Source organism: Piliocolobus tephrosceles, chromosome 21 (assembly GCF_002776525.5).
Source record: "Piliocolobus tephrosceles isolate RC106 chromosome 21, ASM277652v3, whole genome shotgun sequence".
Lineage (NCBI taxonomy): Eukaryota > Metazoa > Chordata > Mammalia > Primates > Cercopithecidae > Piliocolobus > Piliocolobus tephrosceles.
In genome coordinates, this window is record NC_045454.1 from 16,550,948 (window position 1) to 16,577,424 (window position 26,477).

General features: G+C 42.3%; 1 protein-coding gene across 1 annotated transcript; it reads right to left on the reverse strand.

Annotated features, from left to right (window-relative positions):
• Window positions 1-343: 343 nt before the first annotated feature.
• Window positions 344-23,077, reverse strand: LOC111554028 (cytochrome P450 2A13-like). Its single transcript, XM_023229278.1, has 6 exons — window positions 22,983-23,077; window positions 2,164-2,351; window positions 1,542-1,645; window positions 1,468-1,477; window positions 1,184-1,211; window positions 344-525 (listed from the first exon to the last, which is right to left on the reverse strand). The coding sequence occupies exons 1-6, from the start codon at window positions 23,005-23,007 to the stop codon at window positions 344-346; spliced, it is 537 nt and encodes a 178-aa protein (XP_023085046.1). The 5' UTR covers window positions 23,008-23,077.
• Window positions 23,078-26,477: the final 3,400 nt, after the last annotated feature.

A 26,477-nucleotide genomic window follows, 5' to 3' on the forward strand; every position in this document is an offset into this window, starting at 1 on the left:
TGTAAAATGGGCATGAGTGCTGTTCCCCTTCCCAGAGGTTTGCGGCAAGTAAGTGAGGTGAGCGTGCAACCCTTTTTGAACAAAGCTGACATGGAGGTACTTGTTCAGAAAATAAGAGCTGCTATTATTACTACTCTTCATAGCATACTGTAAGGTTTCCCTTCCTCTCATCCCAGCTCTGAAAGACATCATCAAAGTCAACGGAACCCCTTCTGTTTCTTCTCTTCCCTCTAACCACGTCGCCCCTTCCTTTCCCCTTATCCTGCCCCCATTCTTAGCCCCGCCCCTGCCCCCGCCCTTTCCCGGGCCCCACCCACCAGCCGTGCACCAGCACAGCCCTCCCTCAGCGGGGCAGGAAGCTCATAGTGTAGTTTCGTGGGATGGTGGCAAAGCCCACGTGTTTAGGGGACACATCGATGTCCTTAGGCGACAGGGGGGACTTGAAGCGGAAGTTCTGCATGATGGTGGTGAGGAAGAGAAAGAGCTCCATTCTGGCCAGGCCTTCTCTGAAACAGTTCCGCTTTCCTGAGGAGGAGAGGCGGGAGGGGTGGAGGTGAAGCCCACTCTCAGTGCAGCCTCGCCCCACTAACGACCTCCAGCTGCGGCTCTCCCAGGGAGGAGGCATGGAATATTATGGACTCAGATACTTTCAGAGGAGACTCTGATCCTCCCTGAGCCTCAGTTTCCTTCTATAAGAGATGTAACAATGGTGAACCAATATTGATATATTATTACTAACCAAAGTTCATAGTTTACATTAGGGTTTACTCTGTGTTGTACATTTCTACGGGTTTTGAAAAAGGCATAATGTCACGCATCCATCAGAGATGGGTGATCCATGCCAGGTGTAGCAATGGGAGGTTTAGATGCCCCTACCTGCCAGACACACTTGCAAATATGACTGCTGTGCTGTGCTGTTATCTCCTTTTCAGGGATCTGAAGAATCTGCTGTGTGACCCTAGACAAATACATCTATGGGGAAAGATGTTTCCTTCCCTTTTGCCTGGGCGCAGGTATTGGGTTCTTGGTACTTAAGGGAGTATCAGCTGGTGGCTCAAAGGTAGAATCTAAAAGGAACTTCCAAGCTGGAGAAATAGAAGACTACACTGCAGAGAGGGGAGCTGGGTGAGAGACGCCCCTGCTGGTATGAACAGTGGCCTGGCGGCAAACGGTGGTCTCTTACCGATGGAAAAGGGCACAAAAGCATCACTCTTCTTTTTTTTTTTTTTTTTTTTTTGAGACGGAGTCTTGCTCTGTCGCCCGAGCTGGAGTGCAGTGGCCAGATCTCAGCTCACTGCAAGCTCCGCCTCCCGGGTTTACGCCATTCTCCTGCCTCAGCCTCCGGAGTAGCTGGGACTACAGGCACCCGCCACCTCACCCGGCTAGTTTTTTTTTTGTATTTTTAGTAGAGACGGGGTTTCACCGTGTTAGCCAGGATGGTCTCGATCTCCTGACCTCGTGATCCGCCCGTCTCGGCCTCCCAAAGTGCTGGGATTACAGGCTTGAGCCACCGCGCCCGGCCAGCATCACTCTTCTTAAACTGCCCCTTCTCATCCAGGAAGTGCTGGGGATTGAAGTCCTGGGGGTTGGAGAAGAACCTGGGGTCTTTCAGCACAGAGCCCAGCATAGGGAACACTTCAGTGCCCTGGGAGGGAGGAGGAAGGTGTGTGTGATGAGGCAGGTTGGGGATTGGTGAAAGTACACAGGGGCTGGAGGGAGAACTAGGGTGTCCCACATAAGCAGAAATGACAGGCATGGAGGAGTTGGGGTCCTCTGAGGAAGGAATTTTGGGGATAGAAGGTTCATGTCTCTGAAACAGGAAGTTTGAGAGACATGGGGTCCATGTCCTGCTAGGCAGGGTGTTTGGGGGACCTGAGATTTGTGTCCCTAAGGCAAAAGGCCTAATGGAAAGGGGGCTCCTATTTCTTAAGACAGGAAATTTGGGAACATGGGGTTGATTCTTACGACGCAAAGAGTCTGGGGAGATGCAGGACTCAGGAGTCTCTAAGTGGGAAGGTGGAACGGATGTGGTGGTGGGGGAAGTCCTTTTTGACTGATTGAGGGAGTGGGACAGGGTCTAGAAAGCTTCTAATGGGGGTGGTATGCTGGGGACACAGACAGAGGCTGGAAGTCCCTGTAGTCTGGGGGGTGGGGGGACAGTACCTTAGGGAGGAAGAAATTCCGAAACTTGGTGTCCTTGTTGACCCTGTGGGCCAAACTCATGGGGATCACGTCTCCAAATCTTTGGATCTCGTGGATCACTGCCTCCATGTAGGGCATCTTGACCCTGTCCTCAAACTTGGGCTGCCGGTTCTTGCTGATCACTCTGTCAATCTCCTCGTGGACCTTGGCTGGAGGAAGAGGGGGAATGTGTTTAGGTATCTAGGGGTCTCACAGCAGGGATGATAGTCTGAATAGGTAAAACGGGGTGGATGACATGGCTCCGTGTATGACAGAGGTAGATCATTCATAGCAGACATCAGTCATTCGTATTGTTGGAGCAGGATCCTGTTTACAAGGTCATGCCAGAATCACAGTGGAGGCACCAGGAGGAACTTAGGGGATAATCCGGAGGAGCGGGTAATGGGGCACTCAGTGGGCTTGGGACAGGAGTGACTGACCAGCATTTTAATAGCCAGTGAGACTCAGCTGATTCCTATCTTGGGGCCCTTCTAGGGCTTTTTCCTTGGTATCCATTCCAACTTATGTCTACACATGCACATGTGTGTGTGTGCCTGATGGGGTGTGCCACTGTTTCTCAATGCTTGCCAATCTTTTTGTCTGTCTCTGCATATAGCATGTGTACACACATGATTTAGGGGTGTCTACGATGTGCATTTCTGTGTGAAACAAGATGTATGCTGCATATTCATATTTGTGTGGACGCATTCACAACTGAGTGACTACATATAAGTATGTGGATGTTTTCACGTGTGCATTCAGGTATCTGTATGCAGGCTTGTGGGCCATGTTGCATACGTGTGAATGTCTGATATTTTCCTGTGCTCATCTGTGTTTGGATTAAAACAGTCCTAGCCCAGCTCCATTTATCTGCTTGAAAAACACCCCAGAACTGTGGGAAGATTTTATGAGCATTATCTTAATTAAATTCCTCATTGCAAGACTGTGAGGTTGGCTTTATCATCTCCATTTTGCAAATGAGTTAGGTAAGGCCCCCAAAGTCGGTTGTAAGTGACTTGCTTCTGCATTTCACAGCTAATGAGGGTAGAGTCTTAGTATGGTCTTGTGTGACTGTAAATTTCGTTCTTTCTTTCTCTCTCTCTCTTTCCTTCCTTCCTTCGTTCCTTCCTTCCTTCCTTTCTTTTTCTTTTCTTTCTCTCTCTCTCTTTCTCTCTTTCTTTCTTCTTTCTTTTCTTTCATTCTTTTTTTCTTTTTGAGATGGAGTTTTGCTCTATTGTTCTTGTTGCCCAGGCTGGAGTGCAATGGCGCAATCTTGGGTCACTGCAACCTCTCCCTCCTGGGTTCAAGTGATTCTCCAGCCTCAGCCTCCCGAGTAGCTGGGATTACAGCCACCATGCCCAGCTAATTTTTGTATTTTTAGTAGAGATGGGATTTCACCATGTTTGTCAGGCTGGATCTCTTGACCTCAGGTGATCCGCCCACCTCAGCCTCCCAAAGTGCTGGGATTATAGGTGTGAGCTACCACACCTGGCTGTGAATGTAAATTTCATGCTGTTAATCACTACTTTGGACTGCCAGGCTCCACCTGTTTTTCTTTATGAAACGTTAGAAAAACTGCTTGTAATCTCTTGTGTTTCTTCAAATACTTCCGTGTAAACATGTAACAAAAGATTTCAAAATGTTAGAAAAAAAGTCTTTTAATAGGAGGGAGACTTGACCTTCTGTAGTGTTTGCACTCTTTGGAACCTTAACCAAAGACCTAGTTGACCAGCATACCCCTCAGGCCACTGGCAATGAAGTAGTGGGTGAGTTGGGGTAATAGGGGTTGTGGTCAGAGAGTGAAATGTCTGTGTTTCACATTTCAGAGTGATGACAAGGATTAGGGTGGGGCTGTGGGAATGTTGGCTGAAACAGAGTGAGGAAGGTCAAAGAAGAGAAGAAAGTCAAGATTCTTTTTTTCTGAGTATTTGGGCAGCTCACATCCATGGCCATGAAGTTCCTCCCTACCAGGAAAATGGCAAGACTTAGAGTCCAGAGATGGGAAAGAAGTTGGATAGATGACAGGGATGAACAACTTTTTTTTTTTTTTTGTGAGACAGAGCCTTGCTCTGTCGCCCAGGCTGAGTGCAATGGCGCGATCTCGGCCCACTGCAAACTCCGCTTCCTGGGTTCAAGCAATTCTCCTGCCTCAGCCTCCTGAGCAGCTGGGATTACAGGCACCCACCATCATGCCCGGCTAATTTTTGTACTTTTGTAGAGACAGTGTTTCGCCATGTTGGCCAGGCTGGTCTTGAACTCCTGACCTCAGGTGATCTGCCCACCCCAGCCACCCAAAGTGTTGGGATTACGGGGACGAGCCACCATGCCCAAACAACTTATTTATTTTTATTTTTTTATTATTTTTATTTTTTAAGAGGAAAAAGATGTCAGCCGCCAAGTGCACTGATGAAGAGTTTCTTCTGGTAATATTTGAGTAGCTTCTATTGGAGCAAGCATCCCGTGAATAAAAACTATTAACTCTGAGGAAAACATTTGTAACAACCTAATTCCCTGAATTCACTGGGGAGTGAAAAAAAAGCAGCAGCTTCTGAAGGGAGTTAGAAGAAAGGGATTTCCAAAAGAAAAGAAAAAAGAAAACACATAGCTTTGGTCTTCTTTATCGCAGGAAGAATGGGAGGTGGGGTCACTGCAAATTTATTTTAGAATATTTTTCATCTTATTAAAATCCTTTAAAATGCAGACCACTTCTTGACTGGGAGGGCTAGGTAAATAACAATTCCTAAGGGAACTAATTTTTTTTACATGCTGTGTCTCCTTAAATGTAGAAAGGTGATCAAGATGGCTGACCAGATGCAGGTAGCATGGCCTTCTTCGTGGAGAGGAACTCCATTTTAAACAGATTGTCTAGGAGAGAATGCTTGGATTCATCAGAGAAGAGATGGGATTCAACAGAGAAGAGATGGGAAGCACCAGAAGTAAGTAAGGAAAGGGGATTGACTGAAAGCTGAGAGTGGCTCCTGGATGTGGGGAAATTATAAGAGAGAAACTCCCAGGGCTCCACACTTTGAAATGGGCATTTATGATCTTGGCTATGGTAGAAACTCTCAGCCCACTTGGGTCTTGGGCCTGACATATGGAGCTCCCTAAAGATTGTGCAGAGACATTGCCCTGGAAAATGGAACCCACATGGAATCCCATCTGAGCCTAGAGCAGCCTCAGCTGGATGCCATTTTGAGAACCTAGATACTGGAGATCTACAGAAATGGTTGCTGCCCCTCTACTGCTTCAGGTAGGTATAGAGGAGACCCAGCACTCCCAGGCACCCATGGGAGGGTCCTTTTTGCCTTGCTGTGGCCTGCTGTTGAGACTGAGATGTGAGTGAACCACACTCCCTGCAGCTTCTTATCCTGGTTGCAGGCCCAAGAAACCATTTCGAGAGTTCAATATTGTGCTGTGCCCTGCCCTCAGGCCCAGTTTGAGTTGACCTGGTTGCAGCCACCACTTGGCCAAGGAGGGACAGGGAAACAAAGCTCCTTTACATGCACCTAGGACAATTCCCCTGACCCTGCTATGGGCTGTTGTGACAGGGAGACTTGAGTGGACCCCGCTCCCCACAATTTCTTGTCCATACTGCTTACCTGAAAGGGTCCTGCCCTCTTGAGTCACAAGCCCACAGCTTGCACAACTATGAGAGTTTAATGTTGGGCTCTGTCCCCCTTTTTGCCAAGTGTGAGTTGATGCCACTGTAGCCACCACCCAGATCGGGGAGGGACAGGGGAGAACAAACTCTCCTAAGCATACTTAGGACAATACCACCACCCTTCTACAGGATGCTGTGGGACTGGGGAGTAGCCCACCGAACCCATTGCATCTATCAGCAACACCAACATGGACTGCCTGGGTCCTAGTGGATTGTTCTACCACCACCACTGCCATCACCCATATCACACCAAGATGTGCTTCCCAGGGGCCTGAGAACTTCCCCACATCCCTGTCCCCCAACTCCCATGACTACCCTCTCACCAAGCCACTAGGAAGCTCAAGAATCAGCCTCCCAGGACTCACTAATACCAAAGCCAGTGTAGGCTGCTCTGGGGCTCAGGCACACTCTCCAAGCTGCTGCCACCACCAGGGCCCAAAGATGGGCTCAGGTGGCATCCAATACCCAGCTAAATTTTTCCACAATCTCAAGTAATAACTTTACTCTAAGCTACCAAGGAAATCAAAGATACCAGTGACCCTGGGTACTGCCCATGAAGTCATACTAAGATCACACTACCATAGGCACCCAGAATGAAAGCCAAAGTATCCTACTCAACTAACAACATACATACATTTTTCAGGAAAAATATTTTCTCCTACAAAAACAATTTTAAAAAATTTGAACAAGCTACTGCTACACAAGATTTGCAGATACCAATGAAAAGACATAGGAAACATGAAAAAGGAGAAAAATGAGACATCATCAAAGGACTACAACAATTGTCCAGCAACAGATTCCAATCAAAAAGAATTCCTCAATATGCCAGATACATAATTCAAAATATTGATTTTATAAAGCCCTACAAGATGCAAGAGAAATTTGAAAAATCAATACAAATAATTAGAAAATCAGTCCAGGAAATGAATGATAAATTTAACAAGGAGATAGATACTTTAAAAAATAAAAATAAAAAACCAAGCAGAAACTCTTGAACTAAAAAAATTCAATGAAGGGAATACAGAATATATTCAAAAGCTTCAATAGTAGACCGGACCAAGCAGAAGAAAGAACCTCAGAACATGGCTGGGTGAGGTGGTTCATGCTGTAATCCCAGCACTTTGGGTGGCCAAGGTAGGTGGATTCCTTGAGGGAAGAGTTCAAGGCCAGTCTGGGCAACATAGTGAAACCCTATCTCTAAAATTTGAAAAAAGAATCTAAGAACTTGAAGACAGGTCTTTTGAAATATCCAGTCTGATGAAATAAGGAAAAATGAATAAACAAGAATAGACAAAGACTTTGAGATATCTGGGACTACATAGTGTGACCAAACTTATGCATTTTTGGTATTTCCAAGGGGGAAGAGAGATTTTACAAAATTAGAACACCTAATTTTAGGAAGTAATTGATGAAAATTTCCACATCTAGCAAGAGAGTTAGACATCCAGATGCAGAGCCCCAGCAAATACATTGCAAAAAGAACTTCACATAATAGTATATTTAGAAAGTCTAAAGTCAAGAAGAAAGAAAGAATTTTGAAATTAGCAAGAGAAAAGCATCTAGTTACCTATTAAGAAAACTCATCAGACTAACAGCAAACTTTTCAGTGGAAATCTTACAGGCCAGAAGAGAACAGAATGGCATTTCAAACCGCTGAAAGAAAAGTACTGTCAGTCAGAGATCTTATATTCTGCCAGAATAAGCTTCATAAATGAAGGAGAAATAAAATGTTTTCCAGACAAGCAAATGGTGAGTGAACTTGTCAACACTAGCCTGTTCCTATGGGAGATGCTCAAATGGGTCTTAAACATGGAAATGAAAGGTCAACACTCAGCATTATGAAAACATATAGAAAAATAAAACTCACATTTCTTATAAAAACAACCTCATAAATGAGGAAAAGAATCAAATGGCAACATGGCAGAATCTCATCAAACCACAATGACAAAAAGAGAAAAAGAAAGAACTTATCATATAAAACAACTTAAAACAATTAACAATATGACAAGAATAAAGCCTAGCATATCAATATTAACCTTGAATAAATGGATTAAAAGCTCCACTTACAAGATATGTATTGGCAGAATAAACAGCATGATGCCCAGCACTTTGGGAGGCTGAGGCGAGTGAATCATCTGAGGTTGGGAGCTTGAGACCAGCCTGACCAACACGGAGAAACCTTATCTCTACTAAAAATACAAAAATTAGCTGGGCGTGATGGCATATGCTTGTAGTCCCAGGTACTGGGGAGGCTGAGGCAGGAGAATCACTTGAACCTGGGAGGCAGAGGTTGCAGTGAATCAAGATCATGCCATTGCACTCCAGCCTGGGTGACAAGAGCAAAACTCTATCTCAAAACACACACACACACACACACACACACAATGCAACTATATGCTGCCTATAAGAAATCAACTTTACCTGTAAAGACACATATAGACTGAAAGTACATAGATTGAAAAAGATATTCCATGCAAACAAAGACCAAACAAGCAGGAATAGCTATATCTTAAACCAGTTAAAACAGATTTTAAATCAAAAACATTAAAAATAAATACAAAACAAAGAAGGTCATTATATAATGATAAAGGGATCAATTTAGCAAGAGAATATAACAATGCTGAATATATATGCACCCAACATCACAGCCCCTAAATTTACAAACAAACATAACTAGACCTAAAGAATGAGATAGACAGAATACAATAATAGTGGGAAACTTCAACATCCCACTCATACACTAGACAGATCACTGAGAGACAAAATTAGCAAAGAATCATTAGAGTTTCATATGCTTTGGATGTGTGTCCCCTCCATATCTTATGTTGACATGTGATCCCCAATGTTGGACGTAGGGCCTAGAGGGAGGTATCAGATCATAGGGGCAGATCCCTCATGAATGGCTCAGTGCCATCCCCTTGGTGATGGGTGAGTTCTCACTCAGTTTAAATGAGATCTGGTTGTTTAAAAGAGTCTGGGACCACCCCCTTCCATCTCTTGCCAATGTGATACACTGGCTCCTCCATTGCCTTCCACCATGATTGTAAGCTTCCTGAGACACATATCAGTAGTAGATGCCAGTGCCATGCTTCATGTTCTTCCTGCAGAACTGTGAGCTGACTAAACCACTTTTCTTTTCTTTTTTTTTTTTTTTTTTGAGACGGAGTCTTGCTCTGTTGCCCAGGCTGGAGTGCAGTGGCCGGATCTCAGCTCGCTGCAAGCTCCGCCTCCCGGGTTCACGCCATTCTCCTGCCTCAGCCTCTTGAGTAGCTGGGACTACAGGCGCCCGCCACCACGCCCGGCTAGTTTTTTGTATTTTTTAGTAGAGACGGGGTTTCACCGTGTTAGCCAGGATGGTCTCGATCTCCTGACCTCATGATTCGCCCATCTCGGCCTCCCAAAGTGCTGGGATTACAGGCTTGAGCCACCGCGCCCGGCCTATGAGCCACCGCGCCCGGCCTCACTTTTCTTTATAAATTACCCAGCCTTGGATGTTCCTTTAGAGTGATGCAAAAACGACAAACGCAGTCTTAAATTGGACTTTAACCCAATGAACTCAACAGACACTTATAAAACATTTTACCCAACAACTACAGAATATACATTATTTTCATCAGCACATGGTATATTCTCCAAGATAGACCATATATTAATCCACGAAACATGTCTTAACAAATTTTTTAAAAATCATGTTAAGTATCATCTCAGACCACAGTGGATAAAGCTAGAAAAGGATTCCATTCCATCAATACTAGGAGGAACTTTGAAATGGTATAAATACATGGGAATTAAACAGCATGCTCCTGAAAGATCACCAGGTCAACAAAGAAATTAAGGTGGAAATTAGAAAAAAATTTGAAATGAATAAAAATGAAAACACAACATACAAAAGCCTGTGGGATACAGCAAAAGCAGTACTAATAGGGAAGTTTATAGCACTGTGCCTACATCAAAAAAGTAGAAAGGGCCAGGCATGGTGGCTCACCACTGTAATCCCAGCACTTTGGGAGGCTGAGGCGGGTGGATCACTTGAGGTCAGGAGTTTGAGGCCAGCCTAGCCAGTATGAAGAAACACTGTCTCTACTAAAAAATACAAAAATTAGCAAGGCTTGTTGGTGCATCCCTGTAATCTCAGCTACTCGGGAGGCTGAGGTGGGAGAATGACTTGAACCCAGGAGGCAGAGGTTGCGGTGAGCCAAGATCGTGCCACTGCACTCCTGCCTGGGTGACAGAGTGAGACTCCATCTCAAAAAACAGTAGAAAGATCACAAATTAACAACCAATGTCACACCTCAAGGAATTAGAAAAAGAACAAACCCAAAGTTAGCCAAACAAATAACAAAGAGCAGAGCAGAAATAAATGAAATAGAAACCACAAAAAACAATAAAAAAGATCAACAAAACAAATCTTGGTTCTTCAAAATGTTAAACAAAATTTATAAACCAGTAGCTAGACTAACCCAGAAAAGAAGAGAAAATGAAAATAAAAACAATCAGGAATGAAGAATGGGACATTACAACTGACTGAATAGAAACACAAAACATCATGAGAAACTATTATGAACAGCTATACCCTCACAAACTAGAAAACCTAGAGGAAATACATAAATTCCTGGACAGTTATAATCTATCAAGATTGAACCAGGAAGTGGAACTCTTGAACAGATCAATAATGAATAACAAGACTGAATCAGTAATTAAGTCTCCCAAGAAGGCCGGGTGTGGTGGCTCATGCCTGTAATCCCAGCACTTTGGGAGGCTGAGGTGGGCGGACCACTTGAGTCAGGAGTTTGAGACCAGCCTAGTCAACACAGTGAAACTCCATCTCTACTAAAAATACAAAAATTAGCTGGGGGTGGTGGCACACGCCTGTAATCCCAACTACTCGGGAGGCTGAGGCAGCAGAATCGTTTGAACCCAGGAGGTGGAGGTTGCAGTGAATCGAGATCATGCCACTGCACTCCAGCTTGGATGACAGAGTGAAACTCCATCTCAAAAAAAAAGTCTTTCAACAAAATAAATTCCAGGACCAGGTAGATTCACAGATGAATCCTGCCATGCATACAGAGAAGAACTAATACCACTCCTTGTGAAACTATTCCAAAAAATTGAGGAGGAGGAATTCTCCCTAACTGATTCTACGAGGCCAGTATCATCCTGATAACAAAATCTGGCAAGAACACAACAAAAAACAAAACTATAGATCAATATCCCTGAATCACATAGATACAAAAAGCCTCAGCAAAATACTAGCAAATCAAATCCAACAGCACATCAAATAGATCATACACCACGATTGGGTCGGATTTAACCTGGGGATCCAAGGATGGTTTAACATATGCAAATCCATAATGTGATACATTCCATCAACAGAATGAAGGACAAAACCACATGATCATCTCAATAGATGCAGAAAAAGTGTTCAATAAAAATCAGCATTTCTTCATGATAAAAATTCTCAACAAACTAGGCATAGAAGCAACATACCTCAACATAATAAAGGTTACATATGACAAGCCCACAGCAAACATAACATTTAATGGTAAAAAGTTGAAAGCATTCCCTTTAAGAACTAGAACAAGACAAGAATGCCACTTTCACCACTCTTATTCAACACAGTACTGGAAGTCCTAGCCAGAGGAGTCAGGCAAGAGAAACAAATGGAGGGCATTCAAACTAGAAAAGAGGAAGTCAAATTATCCCTGTTGGCTGATGATATGATCTTATATCTAGAAAACTCTAAGGACTCTAAAAGCAACTCTTAGATTTGAGAAGTGAATTCCATAAAGTTTTAGGATACAAAATTAACGTAAAATAATTAGTAGCATTTCCACACACCAGTAACGATCTAGCCAAGGACCAAATCAAGGAGGCAATCCATTTGCAATAGCTACAAGAAAATAAAATACCTAAGAATATATTTAACCAGGGAGATGAAAGATCTCTATAAGGAGAGCTACAAAACACTGATGAAAGAAATTGTAGATGACATAAACAAATGGAAAAATATCCCATGCTCATGGATTTGAGGAATCAGTATCATTCACATGAACATACTGTCCAAAGCAATCTATAGACTCAATGCAATCTCTATCAAAACGCCAACGTCACTTTTCACAGAATTAGAAAAAGCCATCCTAAAATTCATATAGAATCAGAAAAGAGCGCAAATAGTTTAAGCAATTCTAAGCAAAAAGAACAAAGCTGGAGGCATTACATTACCTGACTTCCAATTATACTTCAAGCATATAGTAACAAAAACAGCATCGTACTGGCATAAAAATAGACACATATATCAATGGAACCGAACAGAAAACCCCAAAATAAAACCACCTACCTACAACCAACTAATCTTTGACAAAGTCAACAACAATATACACTGGGGAAAGGACATCCTATTCAATAAATATTTCTGGGAAGATTGGATAATCATATGCAGAAGAATGAAACTGGACCAGTATCTCTCACCATATACAAAGATTAACTGAAGATGGATTAAAGACCTAAATCTAAGACCTGAAACTATACAAATTTCAGAAGAAAACCTAGGAAAAATTCTTTTGAACACTGGCCTAGGCAAAGAATTTATGATGAAGTCCTCAAAAGCAAATGCAATAAAACAAAAAATAGACAAATGGAACTTAAACTAAAAGAGCTTCTTCATAGCAAAAGAAATAAATCATTTTAGGCCAGGTGTGGTGGCTCATGCCTGTAATCCCAGCACTTTGGGATGTCGAGGCGGGCGGATCGCCTGAGGTCAGGAGTTCGAGAACAGCCTGGCCAACATGATGTAACCCCGTCTCTACTAAAAATACAAAAAATTACCCCAGCTTGGTGGCACATGGCTGTAGTCCCAGCTGCTCGGGAGGGTGAGGCAGGAGAATCACTTGAACCAGGGAGGCAGGGAGGTAGAGGTTGCAGTGAGCCGAGATCATGCCACTGCATACTCCAGCTTGGGTGAGAGAGCGAGACTCCACCAAAAAAAAAAAAAAAAAAAAAAAAAAAAAGAAATCATTTTATAAAAGGGATACCTACACTTGTATGTTTATTGTAGCAGTATTGATAATAACAAAGCTATGGAATCAATCTAAGCCCATCAACAGAGGTTTGGATAAAGAAAATGTGGTATATGTATAACATGGAATACTACTCAGCCATAAAAAAGAATGAAATCATGCCTTTTGTAGCTACATGGATGGAACTGGAGACCATTACCCTAAGAGAAAGAAGTCAAACCAGAAAGTCAAGTAACACATGTTCTCAGTTATAAATGGGAGCTAAACAATGGATACCCTTGGACATACAGAGTGGAACAACAGAGATTGTAAACGTCGAAAGGTGGGCGGGTAGGAGGGGGTGAAGCTTGAAAAGTTACCTATTGGATACAGTGCTTACTATTTGGGTGCTGGGGTGCTAATACGCTAGACTTCGCCATGATGCAATATATTCACATAAGAAATCTGCACTTTGTGACTCAGTTCAGTGGCTTACACCTGTAATCCCAGCACTTTGAGAGGCCGAGGCTCATGGATAACTTGAGGTCAGGAGTTCAAGACCAGCCTGGCCAACATAGTGAAATCCCATCTTTACTAAAAATACAAAAATTAGCCAGGTGTGGTGGCGCACACTTGTAGTACCAGCTACTCGGGAGGCTGAGGCAGGAGAAACTCTTGAACCCACGGTGTGGGGCGGGGGGTGAGCGGGGGCAGAGATTGCAGTGAGCTGAGATCGAGCCACTGTACTCCAGCCCTCAACACAGTGAGACCCTGTCTCAAAAAAGAAGAAGGAAATCTGAACTTGTACCCCTTAAATATAGAAAAATAAAAATACCTTAGAAAATAATATGGCGGTTTTAAAAAAAATTAACAATCGAATTGCCATATGATGCAGCAATTCTACTCCTTGGTATATATTGAAAAAAACTGAAAGCAGGATTTCAAGGAGATCTTGGCACACCCATGTTCATAGCAGCAGTATTTGCAAAAGCCAAAAGATGGAAGTTACCAAAGTGACAATCAGCAGATGAACGGATAAAATTTGGTACCTACAGACAATGGAAATATTAGCCTTAAAAAAAGAATTTTTGATCCATGCTGCAACATGGGTGAACCTTGAGGATGTTATGTTAGTGAAATAATCAGTCACAAAAAGACAGATACTATATGATTCCACTTACATGAGATACCTAGAGTAGCCCAATTCATAGAGATGGAAAGCAGAGTGATGATTTTCCAAGGGCTCAGAGCAGGGGGAATAAGGAGTTGGTATTGAATGGGTTTTAAGTTTTCAAGATGAAATGGGTTCTGGAGAGTGGTTGCACAACACTGTAAATATAATTAACACTACTGAACTGCACACTTAGAAATGGTTAAGATGGGCCTGTAATCCCAGCACTTTGGGAGGCCGAGGCAGGCTGATCACCTGAGGTCAGGAGTTCGAGACCAGCCTGGCCAACATGGAGAAACCCTATCCCTACTAAAAATACAGAATCAGCCGGGTCTGGTGGCAGGTGCCTGTAATCCCAGCTACTCAGGAGGCTGAGGCAGGAGAATTGCTTGAATCCGGGAGGCAGAGGTTGCGGTGAGCTGAGATCGCGTCATTGCACTCCAGCCTGGGGCAACAAGAGCAAAACTCCATCTCAAAAAAAAAAAAATTGTTAAGACGGACTTACCCCGTATGGCCGGTGATGTTAGCTAGTGCTGGTTCTACCCTCTCTAATAAGGAAGGAGTGGATGACAAGAGACTGCACTGTATCTCCGGGCACACACCACCACAGCTGGCTAATTTTTGTATTTTTGTAGAGACGGAATTTTGCCATGTTGACCAGGCTGGTCGCGAACTCTTCACCTCAGGTGATCTGCCCACCTCGGCCTCCCAAAGTGATGGGATTACAGGCGTGAGCCACTGCCTGGCTGAAGCTGCGCATTTTTTCTGAAGGGACCAAGGAGCTGCCAGACATTTGGTTCTCCCAGCAGCAAGCCCAGTGCAAACCAAAAATGAGGGAAATCCCAAAAATGGGGGGATCGCACTGTCCCAAGATCTGAGTAGGATGTACTTCTGAAGGATGTACAATGTTCAGTCCTAAGTGTGACAAGTAGAAAGCTTATGTACTTGGTGAAAGTAACATGTTTGTCCCCAAGAGACATTTCATCTTGAAGACACATGGTGCCACCCCCGACCGAAAGCATTGGCTCCCCTGTTGAAGCTTGCTAGGGATTATAGCTTCTACTAACCAACATTCTACTTTCCACTTTCATGAAATCAGCTTTTTAACTCCTATTATGAGTGAGAATGTGTGATATTTGTCTTTCTGTGCCTGGCTTATTTCACTTAATATAATGTCCTCCAGGTCCACCCATGTTCCTGCAGATGATAGGATTTCATTCTTTTTTATGGCTGAATAATATTCCTTTGTATATATAACCATGTTTTCTTTCCTTTTTTTTTTCTTTTCTGGTGGAGTTACCAGGGAATGAACATGTTTTCTGTTTTAAAATTGTTTGTGAAATGTTATTTTATTTTATTTATCTTAATTTTAAATTCAGGGGTACACGTGCAGGTTTGTTATACAGGTAAACTCATGTCATGTGGGTTTGTTGTACAAATCATTTCATTACCACAGTATTAAGCCTAGTACCCACGAGTTATTTTTCCTGATCTTCTGCCTCCTCCCACCCTCCACCCTCAGGTAGGCCCCAGTGTCTGTTGTTCCTCTCTACGCATTCATGTGTTCTCATCATTCAGCCTCCACTTCTAAGTGAGAACATGTAGTATTTAGTTTTCTGTTCCTGCATTAGTTTGATAAGGATAATGGCCTCTAGCTTCCTCCATGTTCCTGCAAACGGCATGATCTTGCTCTTTTTTTATGGTTGCACAGTATTCCATGGTGTATATGTACCACATTTTCTTTATCCAGTCTACCATTGATGGGCATTTAGGTTGATTCCATGTATTTGCTATTGTGAATGTGCTGCAGTGAACATACATATGCATGTGTCTTTATGGTAGAATTATTTATATTCCTTGCAGTATATACTTAGTAGTGGAATTGCTTTTAGTTCTTTGAGGAATCATCACACTACTTTTCACAATATTTGAACCAAAGATCAATGAGTCCAGCAATTGGTTATTTGAAAGAATAAATAATGCTAGCAAGAATAATAAAGAAAAAAAAAAAAGAGAAGATCCCCAAATATACACAACCATAATGACAAAGGGAATTTTGCCATGGAACACACTGAAATACAAAAAAATTTCACAGAGACTACTATGAACACCTCTATGCACACAATCTAGAAAACCTGGAAGAAATGGGTAAATTCCTGAAGACATACAACCTCCCAAGATTGAACCAGGAAGAAATTAAATCCCTGACCAGACCAATAACAAGTTCTGAAATGGAATCAGTAATAGAATCCTACCAACCAGAAAAAGCCCAGGACCAGATGGATTCACAGCTGAATTCGACCAGGTGTATAAGGAAGAGGTGGTACCATTTCTACTGAAACTATTCCCAGAAAATGAGAAGGAAGGACTCATCCCCAGTTCATTCTATGAGGCCAGCAGCATTCTGATACCCAAACCTGGCAGAGACACATCCAAAAAAGAAAACTCCAGGCCAATATCCTTGCTGAACATAGATGCCAAAATCCTCAACAAAATACTAGCAAACTGAATCCAGCAGCTTATTAAAAAGCTAGTCCATCACAATTAAGTAGGCTTTATCTCTGTGATACAAAGTTGGCTCAACATATGCAAATCAGTAAATGTGATTCATCATATAAACAGAACTGAAAACAAAAACCATATGATCTTGTCAATAGATGCAAAAAGGCTTTTCATAAAATTCAACATCCCTTCATATTAAAAACCCTCAACAAACTAGGCATTGAAGGAACATACATCAAAATAATAAGAGTCATTCATGACAAACCCACAGTCAACATCATTCTGAACAGGCAAAAGCTGGAAGTATTATCTTTGGGAACCAGAACAAGACAAGGATTCTCACTCTCACCACTCCTATTCAACATAGTACTGGAAGTCCTAGCCAAAGCAATCATGCAGAAAGGGAAAAACAGGCATACACCTAGGAAAAGAGGAAGTCAAATTATCCCTGTTTGCAGATATGATTCTATACGTATAAAACCCTCTAGTCTCTGCTCAAAAGCTCCTTGATCTTATAAACAACTTCAGCAAAGTTTCAGGATACAAAATTAACATATAAAACAAGTAGCACTTCCATACACCAACAACATCTAACCTGATAGCCAAATCAAGAATGCAATACTGTTCACAATAGTCACAAAAGAATAAAATATCTAGGAATACAGCTAATTAAAGAGGTGAAAGAGCTCTACAATGAGAATTATGAAATACTGCTGAAAGAAATCAGAGATGACACCAACAGAGAAACATTCCATGTTCACGGATAGAAAGAATCAGTATTGTTAAAAACACCACACTGCCCAAAGTAATGTACAGATTCAATGCTATTTGTATCAAACTACCAATGACATTCTTTACAGAATTAGAAAAAACTATTTCAAAATTCATGTGAAACCAGGAAAGAGCCTGAATAGCCAAGACAATCCTAAGCAAAAAGAACAAAGATGGAGGCATCACATTATCAAACTTCAAACTATACAACAAGGCTACAGTTACCAAAACAACATGGTACTGGTACAAAAACACACACATAAATAAACAGAACAGAATAGAGCCGAGAAATAATGTCACATGTCGACAGCCATCTGACCTTTGACAAAAACAACAAAAACGAGCAATGGGGAAATGACTCCCTATTCAACAAATGGTGCTGAGATAACTGACTATCCAAATGCAGAAGATTGAAACTGGACTCCTTTCTTATACCATATACAAAAATCAGCTCAAGATGGATCACAGACTTAAATGTAAAGCCTCAAATTATAAAACCCCTGGAAGATAACCTAGGAAACAAACACCATTCTGAACATAGGACCTGGCAAAGATTTCATGATGAAGCTGCCAAAAGCAATTGCAACAAAACAAAAATTAACAAGTGGGACCTAATTAAACTAATGGGATTCTGCACTGCAAAAGAAACTATCAGCAGAGTAAACAGACAACCTATAGAATGGGAGAAAATATTTGCAAATCATTCATCTGAGAAAGATCTAATGTCCGGAATCTATAAGAAACTTAAACACATTTACAAGAAAAGAAACAACCCCATTAAAAAGTGGAAAAGGACAAGAATATTTTTTAAAAGAAGACATACATGTGGCCAATAAGCATATAAAAATGATTAACATCACTAGTCATTAGAGAAATGCAAACGAAAATCACAATGAGATACTATCTCACACTGGTCAGAATGGCTATTATTATTATTGTTACTATTATTGTTTGAGACAGAGTCTCACTATGGCACCCAGGCTGGAGTGCAGTGGCATGATCTTGACTGGCTTACTGCAACCTCCTCTTACCAGATTCAAGCCTCAGCCTCCTGAGTAGCTGGGATGACAGGCACCCGCTACCACGCCCAGCAAATTTTTGTAGTTTTAGTAGAGGTGGGGTTTCACCATGTTGGCCAGGCTGGTCTCGAACTCCTGACCTCAAATGGTCCACCCACTTTGGCCTCCCAAAGTGCTGGGATTACAGGCATGAGTCATCATGCCCGGCCAGAATGGCTATTATTAAAATGTCAAAAAACAACAGATGCTGGCAAGGTTGTAGAGAAAAGCTTATACCTGCTGGTGGGAATGGAAATTAGTTAAGCCATTGTGGAAAGCAGTTTGGCAGTTTCTCAAAGAATCTAAAACAGAATTACCATTTGACCCAGCAATCCCGTTATTGGGTCTATACTCATAGGAATATAAATCATTCTACCATAAAAATACGTAAATAGTGCTGTAGGTTCATTGCAACACTATTCACAATAGCAAACACATGGAATCAACCTAAATGCTTATCAATGGTAGACTGAATAAAGAAAATGTGGCATATATATACCATGAAACACTACAAGCCATAAAAAGAATGAGATCATGTCCTTTGCAGCAACAGATGAAACTAGAGGCCTTTATCCCAAGCAAAGTAACACAGGAAGAAAACACCAAATACTTCTTGTTTTCACTTGTAAGTGGGAGCTAAGGATTGAGAACGTATGGACACAAAGACGGGAACAACAGACACTGGGACCTGTTTGAGGGTGAAAGGTGGTAGGACAGGGAGGATCAAAAAACTACTTTTTGGGTACTATGCTTATTATCTGGTTGATGAAATAATCTGTGCACCAAACCCCATGACATGCAACTTACCTATATAATAAATCCTGTACATGTACCTCTGAAGCGAAAAGTTAAAAAGGCTTAGACACTAATTAATTGTGCAAACAAAGAGACATTCCATTTTGGAGTGAAATTACCTTTAAGTGGGCTTATTAAAAAATATGCTTAACTTGACTTTAAAACATCCCATAATCAGTTTTACCTTATTGCCATGTTTTGAATAATTTTTCTTAGTCAAAGGAAAGAGACCATCAGCCCTATGTATGGAAGACATACTTGACAGCAATAACTCAAGCATACCCTGAGAATGGTCTAGGAAGAATGTAAGTTGGGATTTCTGAGCTAAGAAATAAGGGAGTGGCCAACCCAGAGATTCACTCCGTGTCTATGAAGGACATCTGAATCCTTGGCCCATTCGTTGTAATGCAGGCCATACAAGGGATCAAGCCTCTTTGTTTTGGGTTAAATGGAGGTTGCTAGGTGGAGGTTGCTAAGTGACAATCCTGTATAAACTACATGCTTTTTACACACCTTAGTGGTTTTCCTGTCCAGCTGGCCACTCTGGGACTGCCATATATATGTCTTCAATAAACTCTATGTCTTGTTCATTGGCTCTAAATCTCTTCTTCAGCCTCTTGGAAATGATGTCACTCCCCAAGAGAAGAATGATCCAGGTACCACCTTCAAGCCCCTAAAATTTGTTTCCTAGGACTCCACACATTTATTTTGCGTTGGGACCTGGAACAACCAAAACCGTGCACTGGCTTTACCTTTTGGCTCCTGATGAAAACATCCAGGAGGAGGTGGATGTTGTTGAGACTGTCTCTCCCTCCTCAGCTCCTTACTTTCCTAAAGCTGCACCCCACTCCCAACTGGAAGGATCCACATAGTATTGAAAACTTAAAATCACAGAACTCTGGAATCCCCAAACATTAGAACAATAGATTCTGAGAATAGCATCATCTTAGGAAAATGCCAGCTTGGGGAGACTGTTTAACTCAGTCCTGGAACCATCCCATAAAACACTGCCCATAATGGGTCTTCTTAGACTCCCCACGAAGATCTCTTGGACACACTTATCTTGCCTCCCTAGAAGAAAATGTCCAATTCTAGCTACCTTCCCTTCTACTGCAGCCAAGAGGAAACCAACAGATTTGCCCCGGTTTTGATGGTGACAGAGATGAATATCCTTTCTCCACTCAGCTTTTCCTGGTCCCAGCTCCACTGTCCCAGCAAAACTCTAATTTTCATACTAACAACTACTTATTAAACACTTGCTCTGTGTCACAACTCATTGAATTGTCCCAAATACCTCAGAAGATCAATACAACCATTTGTCCCGGTTTCCAGATGGGGAAACTGAGGCACAGATAGTGTCCAAGGCCTCATTTTCAGGGACTCTGAGGATCATTCCACTTTACAACCATTTAATCATGCTAAAAGCCTTCCACTGGTTAAGCATGTGCCAAGCAAGGTCTGTGCTAAAGGCCTTCCATGCACATTATCACCAACCCTGAACAACGCTACACAGAAGGTACTATTGTTATCATCCCCCAAACACAGACTGAAAAAAGGCTCACAGAAGGAGGCTTACTTTTCTATGGTCTTCATGTCTGTCAGTCTCCAAAGTCATAGGGTGTTCCCTGGATGCCATTATCCAAGACATGAACACTACAGCAAGCTGAACTCCAACCTAACTTTCTTTTCCATCTCCTTTGCTCAAAGGGAGGCAGAGACTTCCACAGGGATCCCAACCCACATGGAATTCCTCTTGATATCAGTGAGTTCCTGAAAAACTTCCCCCACTCTCCCTTGGGCACCTGCTGACATCATCCCAAGCCCAGATCTTCAGCTTTGGAAATGCACCCACAGGAGTGTGCTGGTAAATGTTTACCAGCTGGCTCTTAGGAAAAAAAAGACCTGATTTGTAGAGTTTTCTGATTTCTGTGCTATGAATGCATTCACTATGGCCAATTGCAAACAACCAGCCAAGGTAGTGTCACTGAACATGGAGTTGGGAAGAGATGTGCGAAACTATACCATCATATAGTATTTTCACCATACAGACACAAATAGACATAAACAATCTCAATAGCACAGATAATGGTAAACTCTAGTGAAATAATTAGGATGTGATGAGCCCTTGAGTATCTATTACCTTCTTTTAAAAATATAATATATTCCATTTTAAGTTTGCATAATTCAATTAATAATGACTGTTTCATAATCAGCTCACATAATTACCAAACATTTAATAATCAGCTCTTCTGCCAGGTCTACCGTGCTACTGCCCCTCACCTGCATGTTCTGCATCGAGCCCTGATGAAGCCCCTGTCCTGGGAAGAAGGAAACTTCTTAATGACAATGCCTAAGGGTGAAATTCAGCACACATACACAGGTGTGGTCCTATGAGCTATTAGAGGCTTTTTTTTCTTTTTTGAGACAGGGTCTGACTCGGTTGCTCAGGCTGGAGTGCAGTGGTGCAATCTTGGCTCACTGCAACCTCTGTCTCCCGGATTCAAGTGATTCTCCTGCCTCAGTTCCTGAGTAGCTGGAATTACAGGCACCCACCACCATGTCTACCTAGTTTTTTTTGTTTGTTTGTTTTTGTATTTTTAGTAGAGACAGGGTTTCACCATGTTGGCCAGGCTGGTCTCAAACTCCTGGCCTCAAGCGATCCACCCGTCTCAGCCTCCCAAAGTGCTAGGATTACAGGCGTGAGCCACTACACCTGGCCTGTTACAGCATCTTTTGATAGAGGTTGGTGTTTTAGTTTGTTTAGTGTTGTTATTACCGAATACCTGTGGCTGGGTAATTTGTAATAAAAGATAGTTATTTGGCTCACAGTCCTGCCGGCTGTACAAGAAGCATGGGACCAGCGTCTTCTGGTGAGGGCTTCAGGCTGCTTCCACCCATAGCGGAAGGCAAAGCAGAGCCAGCGTGTGTGCGGTGATCACAGAGTGAGAGGGGAAGCAAGAGAGAGAGGATATGGCCAAATTTTTTTAAACAATCAGCTCTCGTGGCAACGAATAGAGCAAGAACCCATTCATTACCATGAGGACGACGTCAGGCAACTCCTGGATCATGAACCAAACACTTCCCATTAGTTTCTACTCCAACATTGGGGATCAAATTTCAATGTGAGGTTTGCGGAGACAAACATCCAAACAAGAGCAGTTGGTGAATGGGAAATTCAGCCACTTCTCCGGGACCACTCTTTACCAAGAGTCCCATAATTCAGCAACTACGGAGGCCTCCAGGACCCTACTCCATCTTCAGACAATGTTTCTGCTGCCCTAGTTGTTAAATATGTTTATTGTCATCATCTGTAATATTTAATTCCATACATACATCCTCCTTACAAGGAATCTTGCAATATCTCACAACTGATGATTTATACTCCATGGGTATAAATGGGGTCAAATTATGCATTTTATACCTTTTGAGAAACTCTGAACTAATAATATTTCTGAGACTTCTTCAAGCTCTGACGTGCTGTGTTTAGACTGGAAACCCAACCTTGAGTTTAAGATGAGAGGAGATGCAGAAAAGAAGTTGGGGGCAGGTATGAGTACCAGGAAGATTTCCCCGTGGCTATGGGAGAGTATGGCATTAAATTACATTGACACACAGAAACTGTGGGAAACAACAAATCACTGTTGTCTTAAGCCTCGGTATTTTCTAGTTATGATAGAAAATAGGTAATTTTCCATTAAAGGGAGAAATACCAAGTTCCATCTTAATGAATTTAAGTTCTTAAAAAGGAGAGTCAATTAAAGAAACATTAAATTAATATATTGGGGTACCCAGACACAGAAAAAAAAAAAAAAAAGAAGGCAAATATCCAATGCTGGACAAGCACTTACCTTGGTTCAATGATTTTTCAATCATTTTTTCATAGAAGCCTAATTTCCTAAGATGTAGGTTAACTGCTATAGTGAAGACCTGAAACAGCAGTTTAAAGGGGCTTACACAAGATGGAAATTTAATTTTCTTTCTTTCTTTTTTTTCTTTTTTCTTCTTTTTGGAGATGGAGCCTCATTCTGTCACTCAGGCTGGAATTCACTGGCATCCTCTCAGCTCAATGCAACCTCGGCCTCCCAGGTTCATGCGATTCCCCTGCCTCAGCCTCCCGAGTAGCTGGGATTACAGGTGTGTGCCACCACGCCTGGCTAATTTTTGTAGTTTTAGTAGAGACGGGCTTTCACCATTTTGGCCAGGCTGTTCTCGAACTCCTGACCTCAAGTGATTCACCTGCCTTGACCTCCCAAAGTGCTGGGATTACGCCTGGTGGAAATTAAATTTTCTTACACTTAATAGCTCTGCATAAGCAACCCAGAGCTCATCAGGTAGTTCACTGATATCAAAGGCCCAGGCTCCTTCCATGTTGCTGCTGCTCCTTCCTAAGCTGTTGCTCTTGCTATCCCGATATTTCCATTCCAGTTAGCCAGAAAGAGGAAATAGGAAGAAAATCTTGCCCCTCCCTCTAAAAGCATAAACTGAAAGTTGTATGCACCACTTCCACTCACTTCTCATTGGTCAGAACTTGGCTACATGGCCATACACAGCTGCAAGGGAGCTTGGGAAATGTAGTTTTTAACTCTAGATAATCATGTCGCTGGAGAGAATTCCATTACCGTGGAAGACGGGGAAAACAAATATTGGGAGACATCTAGGTGCCTCTGAAATATGAACCTTTTCTCAAATACGGTCATATATGAATTTAATGTAGCAAATCAGATGACAATGAGAGCTATACTCTCAAGCACTGGAAACATCTGAATACCTTTTCCCTGGTATGCAAGGTATTACACGGAGTTAAAAAAAAAAAAAAAAAGTTTATCCAACAACTTCAGGTTATAAGAATATTTGTTTTAGGGTGACCTGAATCATCTCTGACTATTTAACATGCCCCTCCTGGCAAGCTGGTTGTTTGGATTGGAGGATACCCTCCTTGTCAAGCACACAGCTCCATGCCTGGCACAAAGTGACAACAAATTTAAAAAATTTGGTTGGGCGCAGTGGCTCATGCCTGTAATCCCAGCACTTTGGGAGGCCAGGCAGGTGGATCACTTGAGGTCAGGAGTTCAAGACCAGCCTGGCAAATCTGGCAAAACCCCGTCTCTACTAAAAATACAAAAATTAGCCAGGCATGGTGGCGGGTGCCTGTAATCCCAGCTACTCCAGAGGCTGAGGCAGGAGAATCACTTGAACCTGGCGGGCGGAGGTTGCAGTGAGCCAAGATCACACCATTGCACTCCAGCCTGGGCAACAGAGAAAGACTCCATCTCAAAAAAAAAAAAAAAAAAAAAAAAAAAAAAATTCTGGCAGCATCACATTTCTTAGTCCCAGAAACAGGGGCATGTGACTAGGCATAAAATGATCCAGCTTCCGTTTCACACACAGCCTGTGAAGCCCAAATCTCCTTCTCTCTATCCCACTTAGACCTCGATTTGTCTTTTGTCTCTGTATCTCTTTGTTTCTTTGCCGTTCTCTTTGTTCATCTCCATCTCCAACTTTTTGTCTAGTTGGATTTCTCTCTGAGTCACCGGTGTTTTGTTTGTTGGTTTGTTTTTTAGAAATGAGAGAGAAAGTGTGTTCACACTTTGGATTCCTCTTGATTCTCTTCTCAGCCATATGTCACTTTCTCAGTCTCTGTCTCACTGAAACTTTTTTTCCTGTCTTTTATTCTTTCTGCTTCTATCTCCCTCTCTCTGCTTCTTTGAATTGTCTTCTGTCTCTGTGTTCTCCTTGACATTTATCTTTGACTCATCGAATCTCTCTCTCTCTCATCTTTATTTTGTTTTGTTTGTTTTGTTTTTGAGACAGAGTCTCACTCTTGTTGCCCAGGCTGGAGTGCAGTGGCGCGATCTTGGCTCACTGCAACCTCTGCCTCCCAGGTTCAAATGATTCTCCTGCCTCAGTCTCCTGGGTAGCTGGGATTACAGGTGCCCGCCACCACACCCGACTAATTTTTGTGTGTGTGCATGTATTTTTAGTAGAGACGGGGTTTCACCATGTTGGCCAGACTGGTCTCTAACTCCTGACCTCAGGTGATCCACCTGCTTCGACCTCCCAAAGTGCTGGGATTACAGGTGTGTCACCGTGCCCAGCCTCATCTCTATTTTGATCTCGCTCTGGTTCTGTTTCTATGCACCTCTATTTTCTCTCCATCTTGATCTCTGTCTCAGTCACACATAATCTGCCATGCTCTGAATTTCTCTGCCTCAAGTCCTCTGCAATTATTTTTCCTCTTTAGCTTGCTTCTAGTTTTTAGTTCAAGTTCCTCCGTTCCTGGCTTCCTATCTGGAGGTGGGATGGTGAAGGGAGCTGTTCTAAGAGTACTTGCTCTCTCCCTTCCTGTCTGAATCAGAAAACCAGACACAGAACCAACCACCTTCACCACACACACACCACCACCACAAGACAGTTAAGAGATTAGTCCTGAATGTGTGTTAAGTGCTGGGGGGTGAGGATCAGAATGGGATGGGGAGGCGAAAGCTAAGAGAGTCAAAGGAGATGGGCTGAGCTGAGTCTCTACTCCAAGAAAGACATTCTAGCAGCAGATCCAAGAGACAAAAAGTGATACTGTCTGTGAGTCACTCAGTTTTCCCAGAATTTCCACCACTTCTGGACACAGGATGCCTCGGCTCAGCCAGCCAAGCCTACAGAAACCTTGAGGGATTCAGCTTCCGAGTCTGAGAATACAGTCGCATGAAAAGGACATTGAATTCTGTTAAATAGTATATGTGGGTAGGATATAATATCCAGGAAATTCATTTCAGGACAATAAGGCTTTGAAAATATTTGGTGTAGAAAAGGTAGTGAATCACTTTTTAGATTATAAGAAACGCAATCACTAATTGCGCTGGAGGAGACATTCCCCTCCAGAGACTGCGGTTCAGGGGTGATCCCTACACCTTAGACTTTCCAAATACACACACACACACACACACACACACACACACACTACAGCAAAGTTCTTTTTATTTCTTTTTTTAAATTTGATACAGCAAAGTTCTGATACACCAACACAGGTAATCTTTGATTATTGTTATTTAACATTATCTTGAGTAGAAAACAAGAACTTTTTGAACAAAATCCTTTCAATTGATTTATTTCTCTTGTTTTCTAAATCTTCAGCTTACTTGCCTTATTGACATTCTAGTGTTCCATTACACAGTAGGGTGGCTGTAGTTAACGATAATACATTGCATATTTCAAAACAGGTAGAAGAGAGGATTTTTAATCTTCTTACCACAAAGAAATGACAAAAGTCTCAGTAATGGATATAATAATTACCCAAATTTGATTCTTATACATTGCATACATGTATCAAAACATCACACTGTACCCCACAA

Excerpts from the sequence above, each read along its gene's own strand:
- LOC111554028 (XM_023229278.1), bottom strand. The coding sequence starts at position 23,007 with ATGATTGAAAAATCATTGAACCAAG. Across the intron at positions 2,352-22,982 it reads TGAAAAATCATTGAACCAAG|CCAAGGTCCACGAGGAGATT; the intron begins GTAAGTGCTTGT and ends CTCTTCCTCCAG. Across the intron at positions 526-1,183 it reads TTTTGTGCCCTTTTCCATCG|GAAAGCGGAACTGTTTCAGA; the intron begins GTAAGAGACCAC and ends TCTCCTCCTCAG.